This window comes from Leucopleurus acutus, assembly GCF_964270905.1.
Source record: "Leucopleurus acutus genome assembly, chromosome: 6".
In the NCBI taxonomy this organism is placed as follows: domain Eukaryota; kingdom Metazoa; phylum Chordata; class Mammalia; order Artiodactyla; family Delphinidae; genus Leucopleurus; species Leucopleurus acutus.
The window spans coordinates 83,447,130-83,466,493 of NC_139149.1; the positions used below are offsets into that span (position 1 = coordinate 83,447,130).

Sequence of the window (19,364 nt, forward strand, 5' to 3'; positions counted from 1 at the left end):
ATAATGATGTTATTGGGATCTCTCATGTATTCATTCTTAAATTTTTTTTAAAAAAGGGGGATAGGCAGAAAACATCTACTGGGGAAAACTTGAATTAGGTTAAAGTTTAGCCATAGGTATAAATTAAAACTGATTTGAATATTTTCTGACATTCAAAAACTGAAAAGGGCAGGCCTAACTTACTGGGTACCAAGAAAACCAGGATCAGATTAAACACTTGCTTTGGACAAATCACAAAACTAACAGTCCAAATCACTATCATCTAATCCAGTTGTTCTCAATCCTAATTATGCATCAAAACAATCTATGAGTTCTATTAAATAGATACCTATGCCAAACCCTAAAAACACTGAATCAGAGTCTACAAAGATGGGGCCTAGGCATCTGTATGTTATAAAAAGCTCAAAAGATTAATGTAGTACATATTGTTCGTTGCCCATGTTTTTTCCTTATCTGGATTCTGATTCTAAAAATTATCCATTCTACCTCATGTGTCTCAGGGGCAGCGGATTCTACTTCCAGCTCCAGTAGCTCCAACTGACCTAAGAGTTATTCCATATCCTTTACCAGTGACTGGCTCAGGGATGGACAGGTCTAAGCCACTTTAGATCAATGAGACCCAAGCATCTGGCGGCAAATTCTGGGAAAGCTTTGCATGTTAAGAGGGCCCCTGGAATCCCCTGATTCCTCCACTTCATGTAAATGAACATGCACCCAGCCCCAACTGCTATTGGCAGCCATCCCATGACCACGAGGGAAGCCAGCACTAGTATGATGCCAATGCTGCAGTTGAAAACGGGAGAAAAAAAACCCCAAAGTTTCCTGGTGACCCTTCTGAATCACTGGAATAGAAATACTGAAGCCCTTTCTATCAGTAGACTTCATGTATAATGATTCAATACATTTTCTTATTGTTTAGGTCATTTTAAGTTGGATTTTTAGTTATTTGCACCTGAAAGCTAAAGAGCTGTCCCACTGCAGCACATTTTCAACCATAACAATCTGTATTAAGTAGAAACCACACAAACATGCCTTCATACTTCTTTAATCTGTAAATCTGAGATTGATTTATCTTTCCTATTTTAACAAAGGATAAATCTTTAAAAAAATAATTTACATCTTGTTATACTTCTCCAATATTTGAGTTGAACTGTATTTAAAAGTTTACGCTCACTGCATTCACTTCAATATTTATTCAAAGTTTTTGCTATAGGCTTTGTCTTGAATGTGCAAGACCATTCGCCGTGCATAGAAGTCCCTGTATTCTTCTGGTAATTCAGCCAGGGTTTTTAAGGCTCTGTCCAAAATTTGTGCAGCTCTTGATGCTGCTGTAGGATCTTTGTTTCCATAGGTATCCGTTTTATCATAGCATTCAGATGGAAGATGCTTCCAAAAGACATTCACTCCCACTCCAAACTCTTCAGATATTACATTATGGAACCATAAAGCTGGAGAAGTTTTAAAAAAAAAAAAGTTAAAAATAAAAGCTACAGTTAAAAAAAAAAACCCAAAATGTCAGTGAAATATCACGAATTGCATTATAGCCAATGCAAGAAATAATTCTTGTAACTAGATCCCTTCGTTAGCACACTCCCAGCTTTTAACAGAATCATTTTAACTTTTATGAATTGCCAACCAATTTAAAGTGTCAATAGCACAACCCTACGTTTAAAACCTTTGGAAGTAGCAAATTTTCCTTTTAACTTGAAAGACATAATAAAGTTATATTTGTTTTGTAGTTCTGTAATTTGGGGCTGTGTTTTGTGTTACTTGTTTACACTTCCTGAGTCACACAACCACATCAAAAGTGTTCATTTTTTATACACAGAACATTTCAATTATTTGAGGAGTATCTTTGACCTTTTCTGACTCAGTACAGTACTTTTGTTCTCAAAGACTTCCTGTACAAGCTGCATTTGGTTTTCTAACTTGCTTGAATCTGCATTCACTGTAGCCTCCTCAGTTTTACATTTCTAATGCAATTATAATCGTCTTATATTTCTTTCAGCTCCTTTATAATAAGTATATAAAACTAAAGCAAATATTTTGGTTGTGGAGAGGATGAGTAAACTTTTATCATATAGCTAATTAATATTTTACTTCCACTAGAAAGCTTACTTCTTTGTTTTCAATTGAGTCTAAATATTTTCAAAACACAGGTGCTACAGAAATACTAAAGCAACACTACAATATAATAAAGATGAAATACTAGTCACATCTAAAAAAAGTTTAATCCTGTGGAAAGGAGAAAGGAAGATTTATAAGAAGCTAAATTTTAGAAACAAACTCATTCTGAGTGCTCTAGGAGAAACAAAAGCTTAAAATATTTTGATTTACAAAACTAGGTTCCAAACATGGTTTTAATCTTAACTACTCTTTCTTTCAGAACCTTTTTTTCCATATTCAATGTAACAGGAAAAAAAGGTAACTATTCTGTTAAATTTACATCCGAAGATGGGACTTTTGCTCTTACTTCAAAATATATGCAAATGTTCAGTATTTCTCTTTTGTTTTGTTTTTTTTCTTCCTTTAAAGTTGTATACAGAATAAGGGAGAACTGCATCACCCTTAACCATGCTCTCAAGACACAAAACCCCAAAATTTAAGTAATGGCAATGGATTTAAAAAATATGTGCTTGTTGTAGCAATCCCACTACTGGGCATATACCCTGAGAAAACCATAATTCAGAAAGAGTCATGTACCACAATGTTCACTGCAGCACTATTTACAATAGCCAGGACATGGAAGCAACCTAAGTGTCCATTGACAGATGAACGGATAAAGAAGATGTGGCACATGTATACAATGGAATATTACTCAGCCATAAAAAGAAAAGAAATTTGAGTTATTTGTAGTGAGGTGGATGGACCTAGAGTCTGTCATACAGAGTGAAGTAAGTCAGAAAGAGAAAAACAAATTATGCTAACACATATATATGGAATCTAAAAAAAAAAAAAGTTCTGATGAACAGGACAGGAATAAAGACACAGATGTAGAGAATGGACTTGAGGACACGGGGAGGGGGAAGGGTAAGCTGGGACGAAGTGAGAGTGGCATGGACATATATACACTACCAAACGTAAAATAGATAGCTAGTGGGGAGCAGCCACATAGCACAGGGAGATCAGCTCGGTGCTTTGTGTCCACCTAGAGAGGTGGGATAGGGAGGGTGGGAGGGAGACGCAAGGGGGAGGAGAAATGGGGATATATGTATATGTATAGCTGATTCACTTTGTTATACAGTAGAAACTAACGCACCATCGTAAAGCAATTATACTCCAATAAAGATGTTAAAAAAATAATGTGCTGGTTGTTTTCAATGAAGATTAAGAAGTCAAGTATCTTTTTTTTTTTTTTTTTTTTTTTGGCGGTACGTGGGCCTCTCACTGTTGTGGCCTCTCCTGTCGCGGAGCACAGGCTCCGGACGAGCAGGCTCAGCGGCCATGGCTCACGGGCCCAGCCGCTCCCGGACCAGAGCACGAACCGGTGTCCCCTGCATCGGCAGGTGGACTCTCAACCACTGCGCCACCAGGGAAGCCCCAAGGTATCAAATTTTTATACACAATTATGTGAAGGACATTTTATCAGGACAATACAAAGATTAACAAAACATGGTTTCTTGTCCTCAAAGAATTTAAAATCTAGTCCCAAATGAGAATATCATATTATTATTAATACTTTTTAACTTAATTTTATTATCACTGAAAAGTTATTAAACATATTAAACTTATTAACTTAGATATGGAAAATAAAACTATATAAATAGAATTTGTTAATGCATCCCTTTAATCTTAATTATGATTTTATAATCTTTATAATCTTCAAGTATTCAGTTTTGCATAAGAATTACAGATGTTAATTATATCACTGGTTACTAACAGTAACTAATGCCTATTTACTGTTCAAAAACATTAAGTGACACTAATTCAGACTGTAGAAAAATGATGCACACAAAAGATATCATAGGTATTAAGACTAACATTTTTATATTTAATAAAATCTCTAATCTCTCTTGGCTTTGAAATATATTTACTATTTCTTGGTAAATACTTAAGTGACAGTTCTAAAACATGTTAATATTTTAGAAACAAAATGATTTTAAAAGTACAATGAGGTATAATCTTCTCCTAGATATAAAGTATCTTGTTTGAGATCCTTTAATAAAAGAATAAAGAAATTAGAGTATAATAATATTATATATATATAATATTATATTTATAGGTTCCCTTTGAAAACAAGATTGTTAATATTGTAAGAATTTGTCTAAGCATACTTTAAACACACACACATCTGTGTATAAAAATCATCTTGTATATGACAGGATACATCTAACAAATTTTTTTACTAAAATAATCATATAATGGATGGAAGACAGAGTACAAATATAAACATCAAATTACTGAAGTCTAGAAATCTTACCAGGAATGAATAATACATCTCCAGCTTTAAGGGAACATTCATACCGTCTAGCCTTGGAAAACAGTGGATATTTAGCTAAGTCTGGGTTATCTACATTCAGTACTTCTGATTTAGTACCTGAAAAGTTCCAAAAAAGGATAATATAGATTGAGCAGTTAGCATTTTTCTAAAAAGTAACCACAAATATAAATTTGAAAAAATTTTTTTTTCCTGTACAACTACTTTTGTGTACTCACAATGTGAGAATGATTACTATTCTCCTGAAACCTAAGACAATTTTCAATAACACATCCTTTATTTATAACCATTGACTTCCATGTAATATAATTAAGATAATCTGAAAATCTCATTCTTCATATTGCCTATCATTACATACACAATGGAGAATACAATACATCATAATTAGGAAGAAGCCCTATAAAGTTTTTCTATGAGAATGAAGAGATTAAAACAAAAGCTAACTGAATAAATAAAACTTCAGAAATTTAAACTTAAAAAAAAAACAGTACCTGATAAATATAAATATTGGGCATCTCGAGGACTGAATAGTACAACACGCTTTTTTCCTGTCACTTGTATTAATAAGTTATCCATTACCTGAAGACAAATAAGAACTTATGAATAAGCAGTATCTAAAATTCAAATACACAGAACCAATGGTATTCCAAACAGTTAACCGTAAATCCTATCCTTTAATAAAGCTTGACTCACATTACCTAAAACTTATAGTAATATTCTAATCTAACAAGGAAAACAGTTGTGTTACACAACTGTGTCGTTATTTCTCCAACACTGTCTTAAAATGGGAAGGATGGGCAAGCTACTAGGAAAGCTGAAGTCAGAAAACTATCTGCCTTTGCCCCACCATTCTGACAGCAAGTACAGTTACACCTATTTGAGGCTCCCCTGGGTAAGTATCTATTTTACTTATCTGTCAAGGAATGCTATAAGGCCAAAATTAGACAACAGGTTGAAAGCACTTAGGAAAACCAGGTGTTGGGAAAATAAACAGTACTGCTGCAACTACTGCTAAACTCTTTTACTATATGGCCAACCATAATTTGGTTATAGGTATGTATCTTAATTTCCAAATTATTTCTATAGGACTATAACTTGGCAAATTTTCTTGATGAACCTATTAATAATGGAGCAATCCTGACTTTTCCTGTGTTTGTAAGGGTACACTACATTTAGTACAAATTTTGAAAAATGTTAAAAGGCAGAGCTACAAAATTCTCAGCTAAGGAATTAAAATATATACTAAGCAAGATATATTCATGATTATTGAGTACATATCACTTCTACCTAAGCATTTCTCCTTTTACCACTAACCCTTGACTTATATAAACTTTAACTATATAACTAGCATTCCTTTGACTTATTTTTATGGTTAAGAAAAACTTTATAATATTTAAGATAAAATGGATACTACATAAAATAGTCATTGAATACAGTTAAAAAGTTTGAGTTACATCATTTTCTCACCTTATCATTCATGTCAATAAAACCTTAAAAAATATGCTAAGACTTTATATCTATCTCATTTAATTATAGTTACTATGTTAAAATCCTCCCAAGGGCCTCAGCGAAACTGTAAAACACACTTCTAAAACTTTATTAAATTTAACTCAGAACTTTTCAAAATATTCTTTTATCTTTAGAAACCTATTAGGTATTGCTTTAAGCTTTCTAAATTTCTCCACCCAACACCAAACCAAACACAATACTAGATTTTTAATATTTTTAGATACTTATATGCATATGTTTAAGCAAATAAAATTGTAACACCATAGAATAAATGATCAAGATCAATACTCTACACATCTTGCTGCTCAATAAATACAGCAGACACTTGACATTCTCAAGGGATATACAGCCTAAGACCTTCAGGTGTCCCCAAATTCTTATAACTGGAAATGGCTCTCCACAAACTCCTTTCTCCTCAACAATGGTTCCATCTAGTCATGTATCACTTCAACATCCTCATACTATAACCTTAACATTTTTCCCACTTTCACAGCTTTCCCCCTCATCTGGTGTCCACTTTTCACATGTTAAAAAAAACACTTCAAAAAACGTAGTATATATATTATGAGGAACCAAGAATAAGACCACAGAGAAATGCAAATATAAGAAACTAACTAGGCTTTGGCATTAACTAAAATAATTCACTCCCATACCACTGCCTTGCAGAGCACCTGTTTTCAAACTTCATGTTTCAGCAAATTACATGTCAAAGATCTTTGGGGTAACCTCCAGAAAGTTGAAACTGTGAATGTTAAGTCCATAAATTCTAAAGAGCTACTGTAGTTTTAGATTTCTCATTTATGTAGCATACATCATAGTGGGTCCAAAGTTGTAACCCTGGTGAGCTAATTCGAAAAACACTGGAAAAGAACTGCTCTTCTTTGAAGAATTTTGGAAACTTAATATCTCCTTCCAATAAAGGAAACTGCTTTCTGATATCTGCAACATCCTGCATTGAGAGAAACATAATGAGAATTTTAATAATAAACACAATATTGGCATAATGCTTATTTTATCTAAGGCTGCCATCAGAGCCCATGATAATAAGGAGGAATGGGGCAAAACTCTGCTCACTGCTTTAAAATACTAGGATGTGACCATAGCCAACGCATGATCTTTCAACTGAAGGAATGACAGACTATGTACCAAGACATTCAACAATATCACTATTGTTAAGCTTAATATGCTTCACTAATAGAAAAGTTCTTCCTACTTTAAGCAAGAATCATACAATTGCCATCTACTCTAATATTGAAGTTTAGGAGTCATCAACTTGAATATAAGGTATCAATTACATAAAACCTGTGGGTACTACTAAGGGAGAAGAATAAAAGAAGGTAAAGAAATAATAGTGCCATAAAGAGAAAAGATAGAATCTGACTTGATCATTTTAGGGACCACTCCTTAACACTGTGTCCATATCAATTTGATTCTGAATTTTATTAGCTGAATGGCCATCTGTAAAATATACAGTAGAACAGATTTCTTAATTGTGGAGAGATTAGACAACTTGTTACATTCAGAATTCTTACCTTTCTAGGGTCTTCTCCAAGTGATCGTAGGTAGTACTTCTCATTCTTAAACATTCCAAAGAAAAACAACATCAGTATTTACTTAAAAATATTAGAAAGTAAAGATGGAAGGAAATGAATCTGAAAAGCTAACCCTCAAGTCATTTTTGAAAAAGTTCCATTTTCTTACCCTTTGTACTAATGCTCTCTGGTGGCTGTATGAAGAAATGTCTCTATATGCCGCTAGTAATAACGATAGGATCCACAAAACATTAAGTAAAATAAATCCTAAAGGCGACACATACATACCACATCTAAAGCCACAATGCTTAATTTAGACTTTATACTCCAAATTATTTACAATCTTAACAGTGCCTTAAGACTTAAAAGAACTCCCATTTGTATAGCACATATGCTCTCAGAGCATTGCTAAGGGCCAACGAAAAACTAATATAATATAAATGTAGAATAGAAGATAAATAAAATACTTTATACTTTTAAAAATAATTTTTTTAAAATCTGAAACATTGCATTTTATAAAGCTAAGTTTATCCCTAATCACATAATTCTCAAGCCAAATCCTTAAGAGTCAGCTCATGTACGAATTAGAAATATGTCATTTCATAGTAATAAGTTTAAGTTGATGCTTTAAAAAATTGTCAATTATAACTTCACTGAGTAGCTCTAATAGGGAACTATTTGAATTATGACGCACTGTATTGCCTGCATTTCCTGTAATAATTAGAGAACTGAGATATATCAGGTCAAACACAGGGGCAACCCAACTCAAGAATTCTGCCTCTTTTATACTTACATTGACCATTATAACACGAACTTCAAAATGTATTTTATTTACCCTAACAATATATTATACATCTCTGTTCATAAATTTTACTAAACTCCTAGATTCACTGTTTTTAAAATTTTAACTAGTACCATAACAGATAAGTTCCATAAATTTATTACTGGCTAAATAGATTTCAAAGTATGTTCTTTAAAATTCTAAGAGTCTCTTCCAGTTCTAATGTTTCAGGATTTAAAAGGTAAATTCAGGCTTCCCTGGTGGCACAGTGGTTGAGAGTCCGCCTGCCGATGCAGGGAACGCGGGTTCGTGCCCCGGTCCGGCAAGATCCCACATGCCGCGAAGCGGCTGGGCCCGTGAGCCATGGCCGCTGAGCCTGCGCGTCCGGACCCTGTGCTCCGCAACGGGAGAGGCCACAGCAGTGAGAGGCCCGCGTGCCGCAAAAAAAAAAAATAATAAAAAAAATAAAAGGTAAATTCATGCGCAGGTACAGAGATGCACCACAGACTGCCCTTCAAGAAAGGGTTCATAACTTATTGCAAGGAGTGTGATTAAGTTACAGCTGCCAGCTGTTAACTCCTGCAGGTCCACCTCACCCTTTGAACTAAAGGTCATGCTCTTCGTGGGGTAGCCCCAGCCAATGACTAAGCAAGATGGTAAAAGGCCTAGACATTGCTACCCAAGACAGGACTCCTCTAAGAGGTCGTCTTCGCTCAGGAGTTCCACACTGATCTGGCAGAGAGACTGTCAGCTCTGCATCACCATCTGATGGCGCCCTCTATCCAATCCTCTCCTTTCCTTTCACAGGTATTACTTCCCAAAAAACCTTCTGTAGTCCTAATTCCATCTCAGCGTATGCTTCCTAGAGAACTGAACTAATAGTCCATATTCATCTTACTTACACACTCACCCTAATTTTTAGACTTTAATTGATCTTGTCTTGCCCTTTATCTTGTCTCTGTTTCTTTTACTTCACTTGACATTTCATGGCTATTTACATCTGTGCCACTCATTACCCTTGGACAGGAAAGGACTGATACCAAAGGGCAACTGAACATGTATGTTAAAGCATGGCTGTAAAGTTAAAAAACATTTTTCAGGTACAGCTAATGGATTCAGTTTTAGTAGATATTCTAGTCATACTATAGAATACAGATTTCTGGAGTTTGTAGGGATACTGGTGGATCTAGTGTAAACATCACCCGATGACAGAACTGTGAAAACAAAACATTTTTACCACCAAACTGACCAGCAGCCCAGCTGGCTCAGATGCAGACAATAGCTTTCTTCAAAGCTTAAAAAGCAGTTTATTTTTCAAATGTGCTTTTGAGATAACAGAGTAAATTTTTTTTAAAAAATGTATTTATAAAAGCCTCAATGACTTATCTCAAGACATTTAAATTATTTAAAGCTGGATTTAATGTAAATAAGTAGAATTCTTCTGCATTTAATCCTGAACAAATATTATAGTAAATACACACAATAGAAGTCACATTGATAATAACAATAATAAAATATAGAAATTAATAGTAAGATATGAAAATAAAGTTCTCCATTAGCATTTGAACTTGGCATATCAGACCAAAGCATTTTCAGAGGAAGTAATATTAATAGCTAACATTTAGTGAGTGGTTCCTATGTGTCAGGCACTGTGCTAAGTACTCTATAGATTTTATTTAGTTAACTGTCACAAAAAGCTTATGAAATAGATACCGTTATTATTCCTATTTCATAGATGAGAACACTGAGGCATAGAAAGATAATTTGGACAAGGTTTGAGACCTAATAAATAACACAGCTAGGATATATGGAAGGCTATAGTTCTTACACATCTAATATTCTTTTATAAGAAAATAATTTAGTATTTACATATTAATGCTTTCTTAAGAAAATGTGTTAAAAGCAGTTACCTCTGAAATAAAGAATTCCTTATGCTTTTCTTCAGCTGCCCTCTGAACCAACTTGCCAAAAGGTAAAGTTCTGAAATAAACACAAAAGAATCCTTGGACTTAGTAACAATAAATCATCTAGTAATACTCTAGTCCCTATATATATATATATATATATATATATATATATATACACACACACACACACTGCTTGTTGGAGTTTGATATATCTTCTGTTTTACAATATCCATAATTTTTATTATAACCTATTATGTGGAATTCTAAATTTTCAAAATTCATTTAGCATTGAGCTTATTTGACCTAGGTTGGCTGAAATTTTGATTTCAAATAGATCCACAGTACAGATGGATCCTTCTCATATCAATATACTCCTATTCTAAGTTGCTGTTAAGAAAAATGTTTCTGGTTCTATGGTATATATGGTATCTTTGGAAATAAACCAACTTTCAAGCTTTTATTGCTACTAATTTTCAAGCGTCCTCGCAAAACAAGTCTTGTGATGAATGGGGCAAGCTATCAACACCAATGCTACTTTGGAAGAGACAACAAGCAAACAGTCCAACGAAGACAAAGCCCCTCTGCTTCTCACCAACCTGCCTGCCTTCTGGCAGTAGCACACAAAACTGCTCTCATCCTCCTGTACCACCCTCTATCATTTCAGGCTTCTGAGGAATAGCTCAGGAATTCCAGTGAAGTGACCAAATTTTATTCTTCTTAAATATTTCTGCCCAAATGCCTGTCTCCTTCCATCCTGGTGAACAGGGCTGAACACTGCAGAAGCAAAGTTTGTTTCCTTTACCTCATGCTCTTGAGCCTGAAGGGCTGTCTTTTCTCTGCATCACATCCTATCCATTCAACCTTCTAGAATCAAATGTACTGCCCCCTATCTGCAGATGATACCTGTAATCTTTCACTCTTATTACCAAATATCTTTCCACTTGATATCTGTACTGGGGAGGTAAGATTTCCTTGTAAGAAGATGACCTTGCAATGTTTTCCTAGAAACATACTAGGTTAAGATAAATGTGGAATGTCAGCTGTCAGAACAGGTAACATTGTTTATTGTAAAAAATGACCCTTTGGGAATCCCCCGGCGGCCCAGTGGTTAGGACTCCACGCTTCCCCTGCAGGGGACACAGGTTCAATCCCTGATCGGGGAACTAAGATCTGGCATGCTGTGCAGTGCAGCCAAAAATAAATAAATAAATAAAAAGACCCCTTATTTATTGTGTCTAGACTAGAAGGATGGTGAGTGGACTATAGCCACCTGTTAGGAAGCAGAGGACTTGGCTTCTCCGTGTGCAGCATAACTCAGTAACTGAGCATGTTCCTTGGAGGAACTGAGAAGCCAAGGTCATGAGCCATTTCATGCTGCTGGTTTCTGCGCACTAAGTGGCTTAGCTAAGCTAGGGTGTTTCTGCAATCCACCTCTATAGTCAGTCTTGTTCCCTTACAAGTAAGCTGTCACTTGGTGAGCCAAAAAATGGTTTCTGGATTGGTATAAGGACTCCCACTGATTCTATCCTGCTGGAATACTGTTTCCTGCCTTGTATCCCTTTGCAAAGGTAAGTGAGTCTGATGCCAGATTATGGACTAGCAGGTGTCAATCAGAATTTGAGGACACACTGCTGATAATTATGTAGAGTGAGCACTCCAAGAGAGAAGAAAGGAGTCTGTCATCTACTCAGACCAATCTACTACTACAGTTTTGGCTAATAATATCAACAAATTTATTTGTTCAATGTTTTCCATCTCTGACCTCACTATATACTCTTCATTCCTACCAAAGCATCTTTGAAGAGTATGGGAACAATGTGGAAGCCTCTCTGGGCCAAAACTACCTCTGAAATTGGTGCAGTTGCTAAGGCTTAGCTTTTTTACTGGAGAGAACCCAAGACCTTTACAAGAAGAGGCCAGATAGAGTAGCTCAGTCCAGAGAAGCAGAACTCGGGTGCCCCCAGCAACCTTCTCCTTTAGGTCATAGTACCTGTCAGAGCTTCTACAGAAACTAAGTTGAGAGAAGAGGAAATGAGGTATATGAATTGTTAAGTTCCTTGGCCTTAAGGTCTTATCTATCCTATGCATGTTTCAATAAGAAGGGCATCTGCTATAGAAGCTCCACTTGTCTGGACTGACATACAGACCAGTAAGGGAGGTAGTACCAAGGAGGACTTAGGATTATTAGGACTTGGTGGAGTCAGGCAAATTTGGGTATAAGTCTTAGTTCCAACATTTAGAGCTATACAATCTTAAGTTATTTAACATTTTTAAACTTCCATTTCCTCATCTGTATAATTATTATTTAAAAAATCTACCTCACAGAAGTCTAAATGAGCAATATAATCTAGGATGCACAGTACCTGATATATAGTAAGTGTTCAATAAAGGACAGATGGTGGGGTTAACAACAATGATAATGCAGCAGCATGCAGTAGTTACCAACATTTAGAAAAAGAAGAAAAAAAATCTTCACTGTTCTGCTCCCCATTTTGGAAAGGCTGCTTCACAAAATCAAGATCAGGAATGATGAAAGTATAACAAACAATGAGAGCAGGATGATGATAGGAGTCAGATGATGTGATAGGCAGAAGCAGTGAAGTAAAGCTTATATAAGATTCAGACTTAAGAAAAAATCTATGGCCAGAAGAATAACAACTGTATCCTTTCACTACACAAGGCTCTTCTTTTTTATAGTATACTGACTCTGGAAGAACAGTTAGAGCTACCAAGAGGAGAGAAGTAAAAGCTAAGACTTGGAAACATATTTATCTTCAAATGTTTAAAAAGCAGAAATGCAACCTTAATCTGAACTGATAATAATTATATATGTGCGTAGGTTTTCTTACTTTCTAGTCTCTGTCTTTGGTCTAGATGCCTCCCTTCTTTCCTACTCCCTGATAACTGCCAAAAATGACTAAATCTATTTTCCTTCTTACTCTAAGAAACTAATCTTGCAACTCCTTAGTAGCTGTAGTGAAAGGCTTAGAGGAAGCTGGAATAGGAACTATTACATAATATATGTGCTTCAAAAACATGTTTTGAAAAGTTTATAGGACATGACATAACATCAAGGCAACTCAAGATGAAGTTTCAATACCCATTTGTTACAGCATTGGGCTCCCTGGAAAATAAACATCATTAACTGCAGGCTGAAAAATGCTCATCATTCCAGCACTTTCTTCCACTTTCTTGATTTAATAAAAAATGAAAAGTTCTTACACTTGGAAAAATTTATGGTAATTAAATTCAATCCATGGCCTATTAAAAACCAAAACTGTAATGGCAAATATTCAAAGGATCAAAACCCGAGAAATGCTTTGGCAAGCTGCTATATGAACTTGGGAAACTCTACTGAGAAAAGAACGGCCCTGGACATTAGAAGCTCTGTTTAACTCATCTTTAAACTCTGGAAGGAACAGTGAAAGCCACCTTTCTTTAAAAATCAGTCTTTTGTGAACAACATGGTTTTTCAATAGACTGAATTTGCTGGGAACTGCATGTGCTCAGAATTTGAAAGTTGTTTGTTTTTAAATTTAACATTTTTAGTGAAACTCAAGGGAATAAACTCATGGGAATAAATAGCATATTAAATCTATAAGGTTGTAGCATTTAAAGCTTTCAAGTTTAGATATTCCGCAGCATTTACCTATCTTTTACTTTTAAGACATTCCAAAGCATAAAACGACAACCATGAGGGACATTTAAAGTATTTAAGATTATTTGGACAAAAAAGAAAATTAAGCCTGATTTATCCAAGTTGATAAAAGATTATATCAAACATAGTAACCACTTGTCTTATATTTCTGGAGAGGGCAGAAAAAGAAAACATGAGCTTATACTTATCTAAAAACAATCTGGAATTAAAAAATCTTCCCAAAATAAGGCACTTAAAAATCAAAATAGGTTATAAAGGAAAACTTTAGAATTTATTACTCTAGATAACAATTACTAATGTGGGAGGATCAAGTAATTAATGAAGCATTGAATGAATACAGTACACTGAGCTTTAGATGAATCTAACTTTAGTTACAGAAATTCTGCTCTTTCCATGACTCCAGAAGGTATTGGGTACACACTATATTTTTAAAATGGTCTTTGGAAATGTCTTTGTATAATTATGTAAGCTCAGAATTCTTGTCTTTTAAAAGCCATTCTTTAAAAATTAGTAAGCTATTCCACAATTATATCAAACTAGCCAAAAGAGAAAATGCCATATAATCTTTGTATAATAATGCAAAAATATTTTAAAGGTTTAAAAAAAGTTATGTGTATCCCCAGAGTAAACCTCAGAAGAAAATACCTATACACAAAGTTCTTACTAATGAAGTCCATCTGGGCAACTGCAGCAACATGAATCTTCACCTCTTTCCTCCCTCCAATTTGGCTTAGGTAATCCACTGTCCATTTGCTTGTACATGTCCCCAAATCAATTCCTTCCAACACTAGAGGTTTTCTCTGTGTGGAAAAAATCAACCAAAAATTAGGGAAAACCAACAATGTATCAGGAGCTGTATTTGGTAATAAAGGGATAAAAACAAATAAGAAATGATTCTTTATCCCAAGATGCTAAAAATCAAACCTTCTGACAATTCATGCTGTAACTAAAACAGGAAGAGGACCCATGTAATATAGTTAGAACAAAATTTTAACATTAGGAAATCAAAACCAAACAAAACAGAAGTGCCACCATAAGCTTAGAAACAAGAGAAATCTGAGTATTATTTAAAGCATTCTCTAGAGTGTTATTTATGACAAAACATACAACTGATTAAAAATTGTGCTTTATACTCAAATACTGTTTGCAACTTTTTATTTTGACACCATTCTGAACTTAACGAAAAGTTGTAAGAACATTACAAAGAACTCCCATATACCATTTACTCTGAGTCACTAGTTGTTAATTTAACATTTTGCTCCACTTACTTTACCATCTGCTCTCACTCTTGTTATATGTGTACAGAGAAACATATTAAAGATAATTTAATTTTTTCTAAAATAGTTCAGTGTAAGTTGCTGACATCATGCTCCTTTATCTCTAAAACTTGAGTATATTTTCTGAGAACAAAGACATTCTTTTATATAACAACAGAATAATTATCAAAATTATATTTAACACTGATATAATACTTTAATCCAGACTGTATCCAAATTTTGCTAACTGTCCTTATAATATCCTTTATATTTTTTTCCCTATATCTGAGATGCCACATTGTATTTAATTACTATATCTCTTTTACTCTGGAACAGTTCCTCAGACTCTCTTCTATGACATTGACATTTTTGAAGAGTACAGGCTAGTTATTTTGTAGAATGCCCTTCAACTTGGGTTTATCCGATGTTTCTTCATGATTAGATTCAGGTTACTCATTTTTGGAAAGAATGTACCACAAAAGCAATGTTGTGTCTTTCTCAGTGCAGCACATCAGGTAGCACATGATATTTTCCCTATTATTTATGATGTTAATTTTGATCAACTGGTAATTCCTGCCTCAATCAAGTACTGCTACGATGGGTGTAAAAATCGTGATTAAAAAAAAAAAACTCCATCACCTTCTACATGTACTAGTTGGTATTCTAATGTAAAAATCAGCTCTAACTTCTCCATTCACTTATTTTATTCACTGAGTTAGAGTCTACTGATGTAATTTTGATGCTCAAGTTATCCCAAATTTGGCCAGCAGGAGTCCCTTCGAGCTGCCTCTTGTGATGTTTTACCTGAGCACTTCTTACTTTATGGAAAAATAACACAATCCAGTATCCTTTTACATCTCTGTCCCAGCCCTCTAGTCATTTCTTCAAGCAGCTCTGGTTTCTTCTAGTGGGGAATGCTGTTTAGAAACCATGATCTGGGTGCTGAATGTGTTTATGACTATTGGTGTGTCATTACTTCTAGGCCTTCTCAGTGGACAGAGCTAGGAAACACATGAAGGTGTGTATATACTCACTCCTCCCCAAATATATATATATACACACACATATTCTGCATATGCATATAGTTATATCTATTTATCTATTTCTCTTTCTCTCTCAATATGTACTATACACACACACACACACAATTAATGGATGTATGATGAACCATGATACTCCCAATATGGATACCTAATTCTGATCTTATACCACAAGATTTATTCTAATATTCATTGTTTATATATTTGTAAACTCCCTTCTCTTAGTGGGAAACCTGGTTCCTATCATCCTCAATGTTTAATCAATTGTACAATCCCAGAATTCACAATAAGTGCTTTTGCAATTGCTAAGTTATACCACTGTAAAAAAAGTCTACAAACTAGAATTCAGTATTGTTTACGGTTCTTTTTGGTTTTAGACTGATATATAATCAAAGAATTGTGTTCAAAAGTGAGTTAGGTTACTTCTCCTCCTCTCCCTTACTTAGGTTCACTTGTTACTTTTATATTCTATATTAGAGTTTGGTTGGTTTTTTTGAACCATTCCTTATCCTTGTTAATTTTACTATTATTATTACTGTAGAATATAAAACAGTAACGTGTACAAAAGTCAAAATTGTACAAAAAAGGTCACCGCATCTATAATCACCCACCTCATAATCACTCATCCCCTATACATAACCAGTCTTATTAATATCTGGTTTATCGTCCCTGTATTTCTTTTTTGCATAGTGACCAAAAATATATATACTTTCTTATTTCCCCTTCTTTTTTATACAAAAAGTGTCTTATTATGTATTGTTTTTGTAATTTGCGTTTTTTTAAAAATTTAAAAATATATCCTGGAAATCACTACTATCAGTTCAGATTATTTCCCTCATTCTTTTTTACAGCTTAGTACACCTTAGTGTAAATGGACAATTTAATCAGTCTCCTATGCATAGGTTTTTAGGTTATTTGTAATAATTCGCAAGCATAATAAACACTAGAAATTTTCATACTGTTGGAAATATATCCCCAGAGTAAATTCCGAAAGAGGAATTGCTATATCATAAAGTAAACACATCAATAGTTTTGTTAGATATGCCAAATTCCCCTCCATGAGGGTTGTACTACTTGGCATAAAACGTGAGAGTACCAGCTTCTTCACAGACCCACAAAGAATATTATTATTAAAGCCTTTTGATTTTTGCCAATATTATAGATAAATGGTATCTCAGTTTAATTTCTCTTATGAATAAAACTGAACATCTTTTCATGTGTTTAGATGCCGTTTTTATCTTTTTGTCAACTGTTCATTTTTTAATCAGATTTTTGCCCTCCCCCCCATTAATTTTTAAAAGTTCTTTACATACATGGGCTTTTACTGCCCTTTAATGAAATATGTTGCAAATATTTTTCTCCCAGTTTGTATTTTATGTACAATTTTAATCATTTATCACACCTGAGTCATAGTTAGAAAGCCCTTCCATAGACCTAGATTGCAGAGAAATTTACCCATGTTTTCCTCTAGTACTTAACGTAGTTTCTTTTTTTTTATTTAGATCTCTGATCCATTTGGAGATAACTCTTCTGTACGGTGTCAGATATAAATCTAATTTTATCATTTTCTAAATGACTGTGACCATCCACTTATCCAAGCACCATTTATTTAAAAGTTCATCTTTGCCCCAGTGATTTTTAAAATGTCGCGTTCATCACATGCTAAATTTCCATATATATATATCTCCAGAGCCTGGATAAATACTTGTGTGTGTGTACACACGTCTATCTTCATCCAGACTTTCTATTTTATTCCTCTAGTCTGTCTATTCATGCACCCGTACCACACTATTAAATATTAAAACATGTTAAAAAATCTGATAGGACTATAACCCCTCACAGCTTTTCTTCAGTGTTTTCAGGTAAAATTGTCTTGTTTTGCAATTTAGTTATTAATTTCTAGTTTTATTACATTGTGACCAGAGTGTTGTTTGTAATTTTCCACTTTATGAAGCTTAGTGATGCTTTGTGACATATTGTATGTCTTGTCTGGGAAGCCTAAATTACAAAACACTTTTTGCTATTCAACTTCCAAAGCATTTCCACATACCTACATCATTTGGTCTTCACAATACTGTCCTGAAGGCATCTTATACTAACGTGTCCTGCAGTGAGGCAGGGAGGACAGCAACCTATCTAGCACTAGTCTCCCAAATAAATTAAGGCTTGAATCCTCCCTATAGGTTGCTAACTCCTAAAAGAAAAAAAGTTCATTCCTGACTTTTGTAAGGACTGTAGCTCAATGACCACCCTTATAGGTGTAAATATCAACTGAAATTGCTGGAGGAGGGGCGGGTTTCTTTATCATGAGCAGGCTAACTGTAAACCTGTGGGTTTTTTTTTTTTCTGTAAATATCTGCTGGCCTCTTTATCTTAGTTTTTCTGAAGCCTGGATTCCCTTGCAAAGCACGGCAAGTAAAAACACTTTTTTTCCCCATTAGTATTTTTCTCTGAGAACTAAGGTTCAAATTATACGTATAAGAGAATCGAACGTCTGAACTAGAACCCACGTTAGTTAGAATCCAAGACCACTGGAAGTTTGTCGGGGGATTCCCATTGCTTCCCCTTTTGGCTCAGTGCAGTGAAAAACTTCTTCAGATCCAGTAACTCGCGTAGACTGACAGGCGCCGTTCAAGCCACTGGCTGGGGTTGGGGGCGAAACCTCCTCTAGATTTTAGAAAACCCGATGGAAGACTGGTGGTGGTGGTGGTGGTGGGGAACTCCCTGGGTTGCCATGGTAACGGTAGAAGACTTTGTAATCAGACTCCCGCAAGGCCGCTAAGCAGCTAGTAGGGCTTCTTGGGCAAAATATTTCTCGTAGCCAGCGCTCTGCCGTCAACCTGCTCCCCAGAAACGTGGAACGGAAAACTTAACAGATGAGCCAGTCAACATCCCCTATGTGCCCTCTCCCTTGGCCGCCGGGCCAACCTGCCACCTTAGGCCGACAGCCACCTCCTCCCACACCCTGGATCGCAAGAAACCAATTCGGAGCCGCTGGAGCGCTAGGGACGGGTATCCACCGGCTTCCCGCGGATCTGCCCGCAAGAGGGCCTCACCTGCGGATACAGGTGCTCCATGAACTGCTCCTGCGAAACGCCCTCGAGCCGGGGTACCGGGAAGCACTGCCCGGCCATGGTTGCTCACGCCCGTCCTCTTCCAAGTACTGGGAACCTCGGCCCTAACACTTTCCAACCGCGCGGACCGCCCGGAAACAGGTCCGGGAGAGAAAAGGTCCACGAGGCC

At 35.3% G+C, this 19,364-nt stretch overlaps 1 protein-coding gene across 1 annotated transcript; it reads right to left on the reverse strand.

Annotated features, from left to right (window-relative positions):
* Window positions 1-638: 638 nt before the first annotated feature.
* TYW5 (tRNA-yW synthesizing protein 5) lies at window positions 639-19,289 on the reverse strand. Its single transcript, XM_082841228.1, has 8 exons — window positions 19,178-19,289; window positions 14,471-14,625; window positions 10,171-10,240; window positions 7,480-7,524; window positions 6,759-6,896; window positions 4,930-5,017; window positions 4,421-4,537; window positions 639-1,448 (listed from the first exon to the last, which is right to left on the reverse strand). The coding sequence occupies exons 1-8, from the start codon at window positions 19,253-19,255 to the stop codon at window positions 1,192-1,194; spliced, it is 948 nt and encodes a 315-aa protein (XP_082697354.1). The 5' UTR covers window positions 19,256-19,289; the 3' UTR covers window positions 639-1,191.
* Between the last annotated feature and the right edge of the window lie 75 nt (window positions 19,290-19,364).

What these genes read in the sequence shown, in the direction of transcription:
- TYW5 (XM_082841228.1), bottom strand. Translation starts at nt 19,255, where the DNA reads ATGGCCGGGCAGTGCTTCCCGGTACCCCGGCTCGAGGGCGTTTCGCAG. An exon ending in AGGAATTCTTTATTTCAGAG is followed by an intron (nt 7,525 to 10,170) that starts GTAACTGCTTTT and finishes GGAATGTTTAAG; the next exon opens with AATGAGAAGTACTACCTACG. An exon ending in AGATGTATTATTCATTCCTG is followed by an intron (nt 1,449 to 4,420) that starts GTAAGATTTCTA and finishes AAACTTCTCCAG; the next exon opens with CTTTATGGTTCCATAATGTA.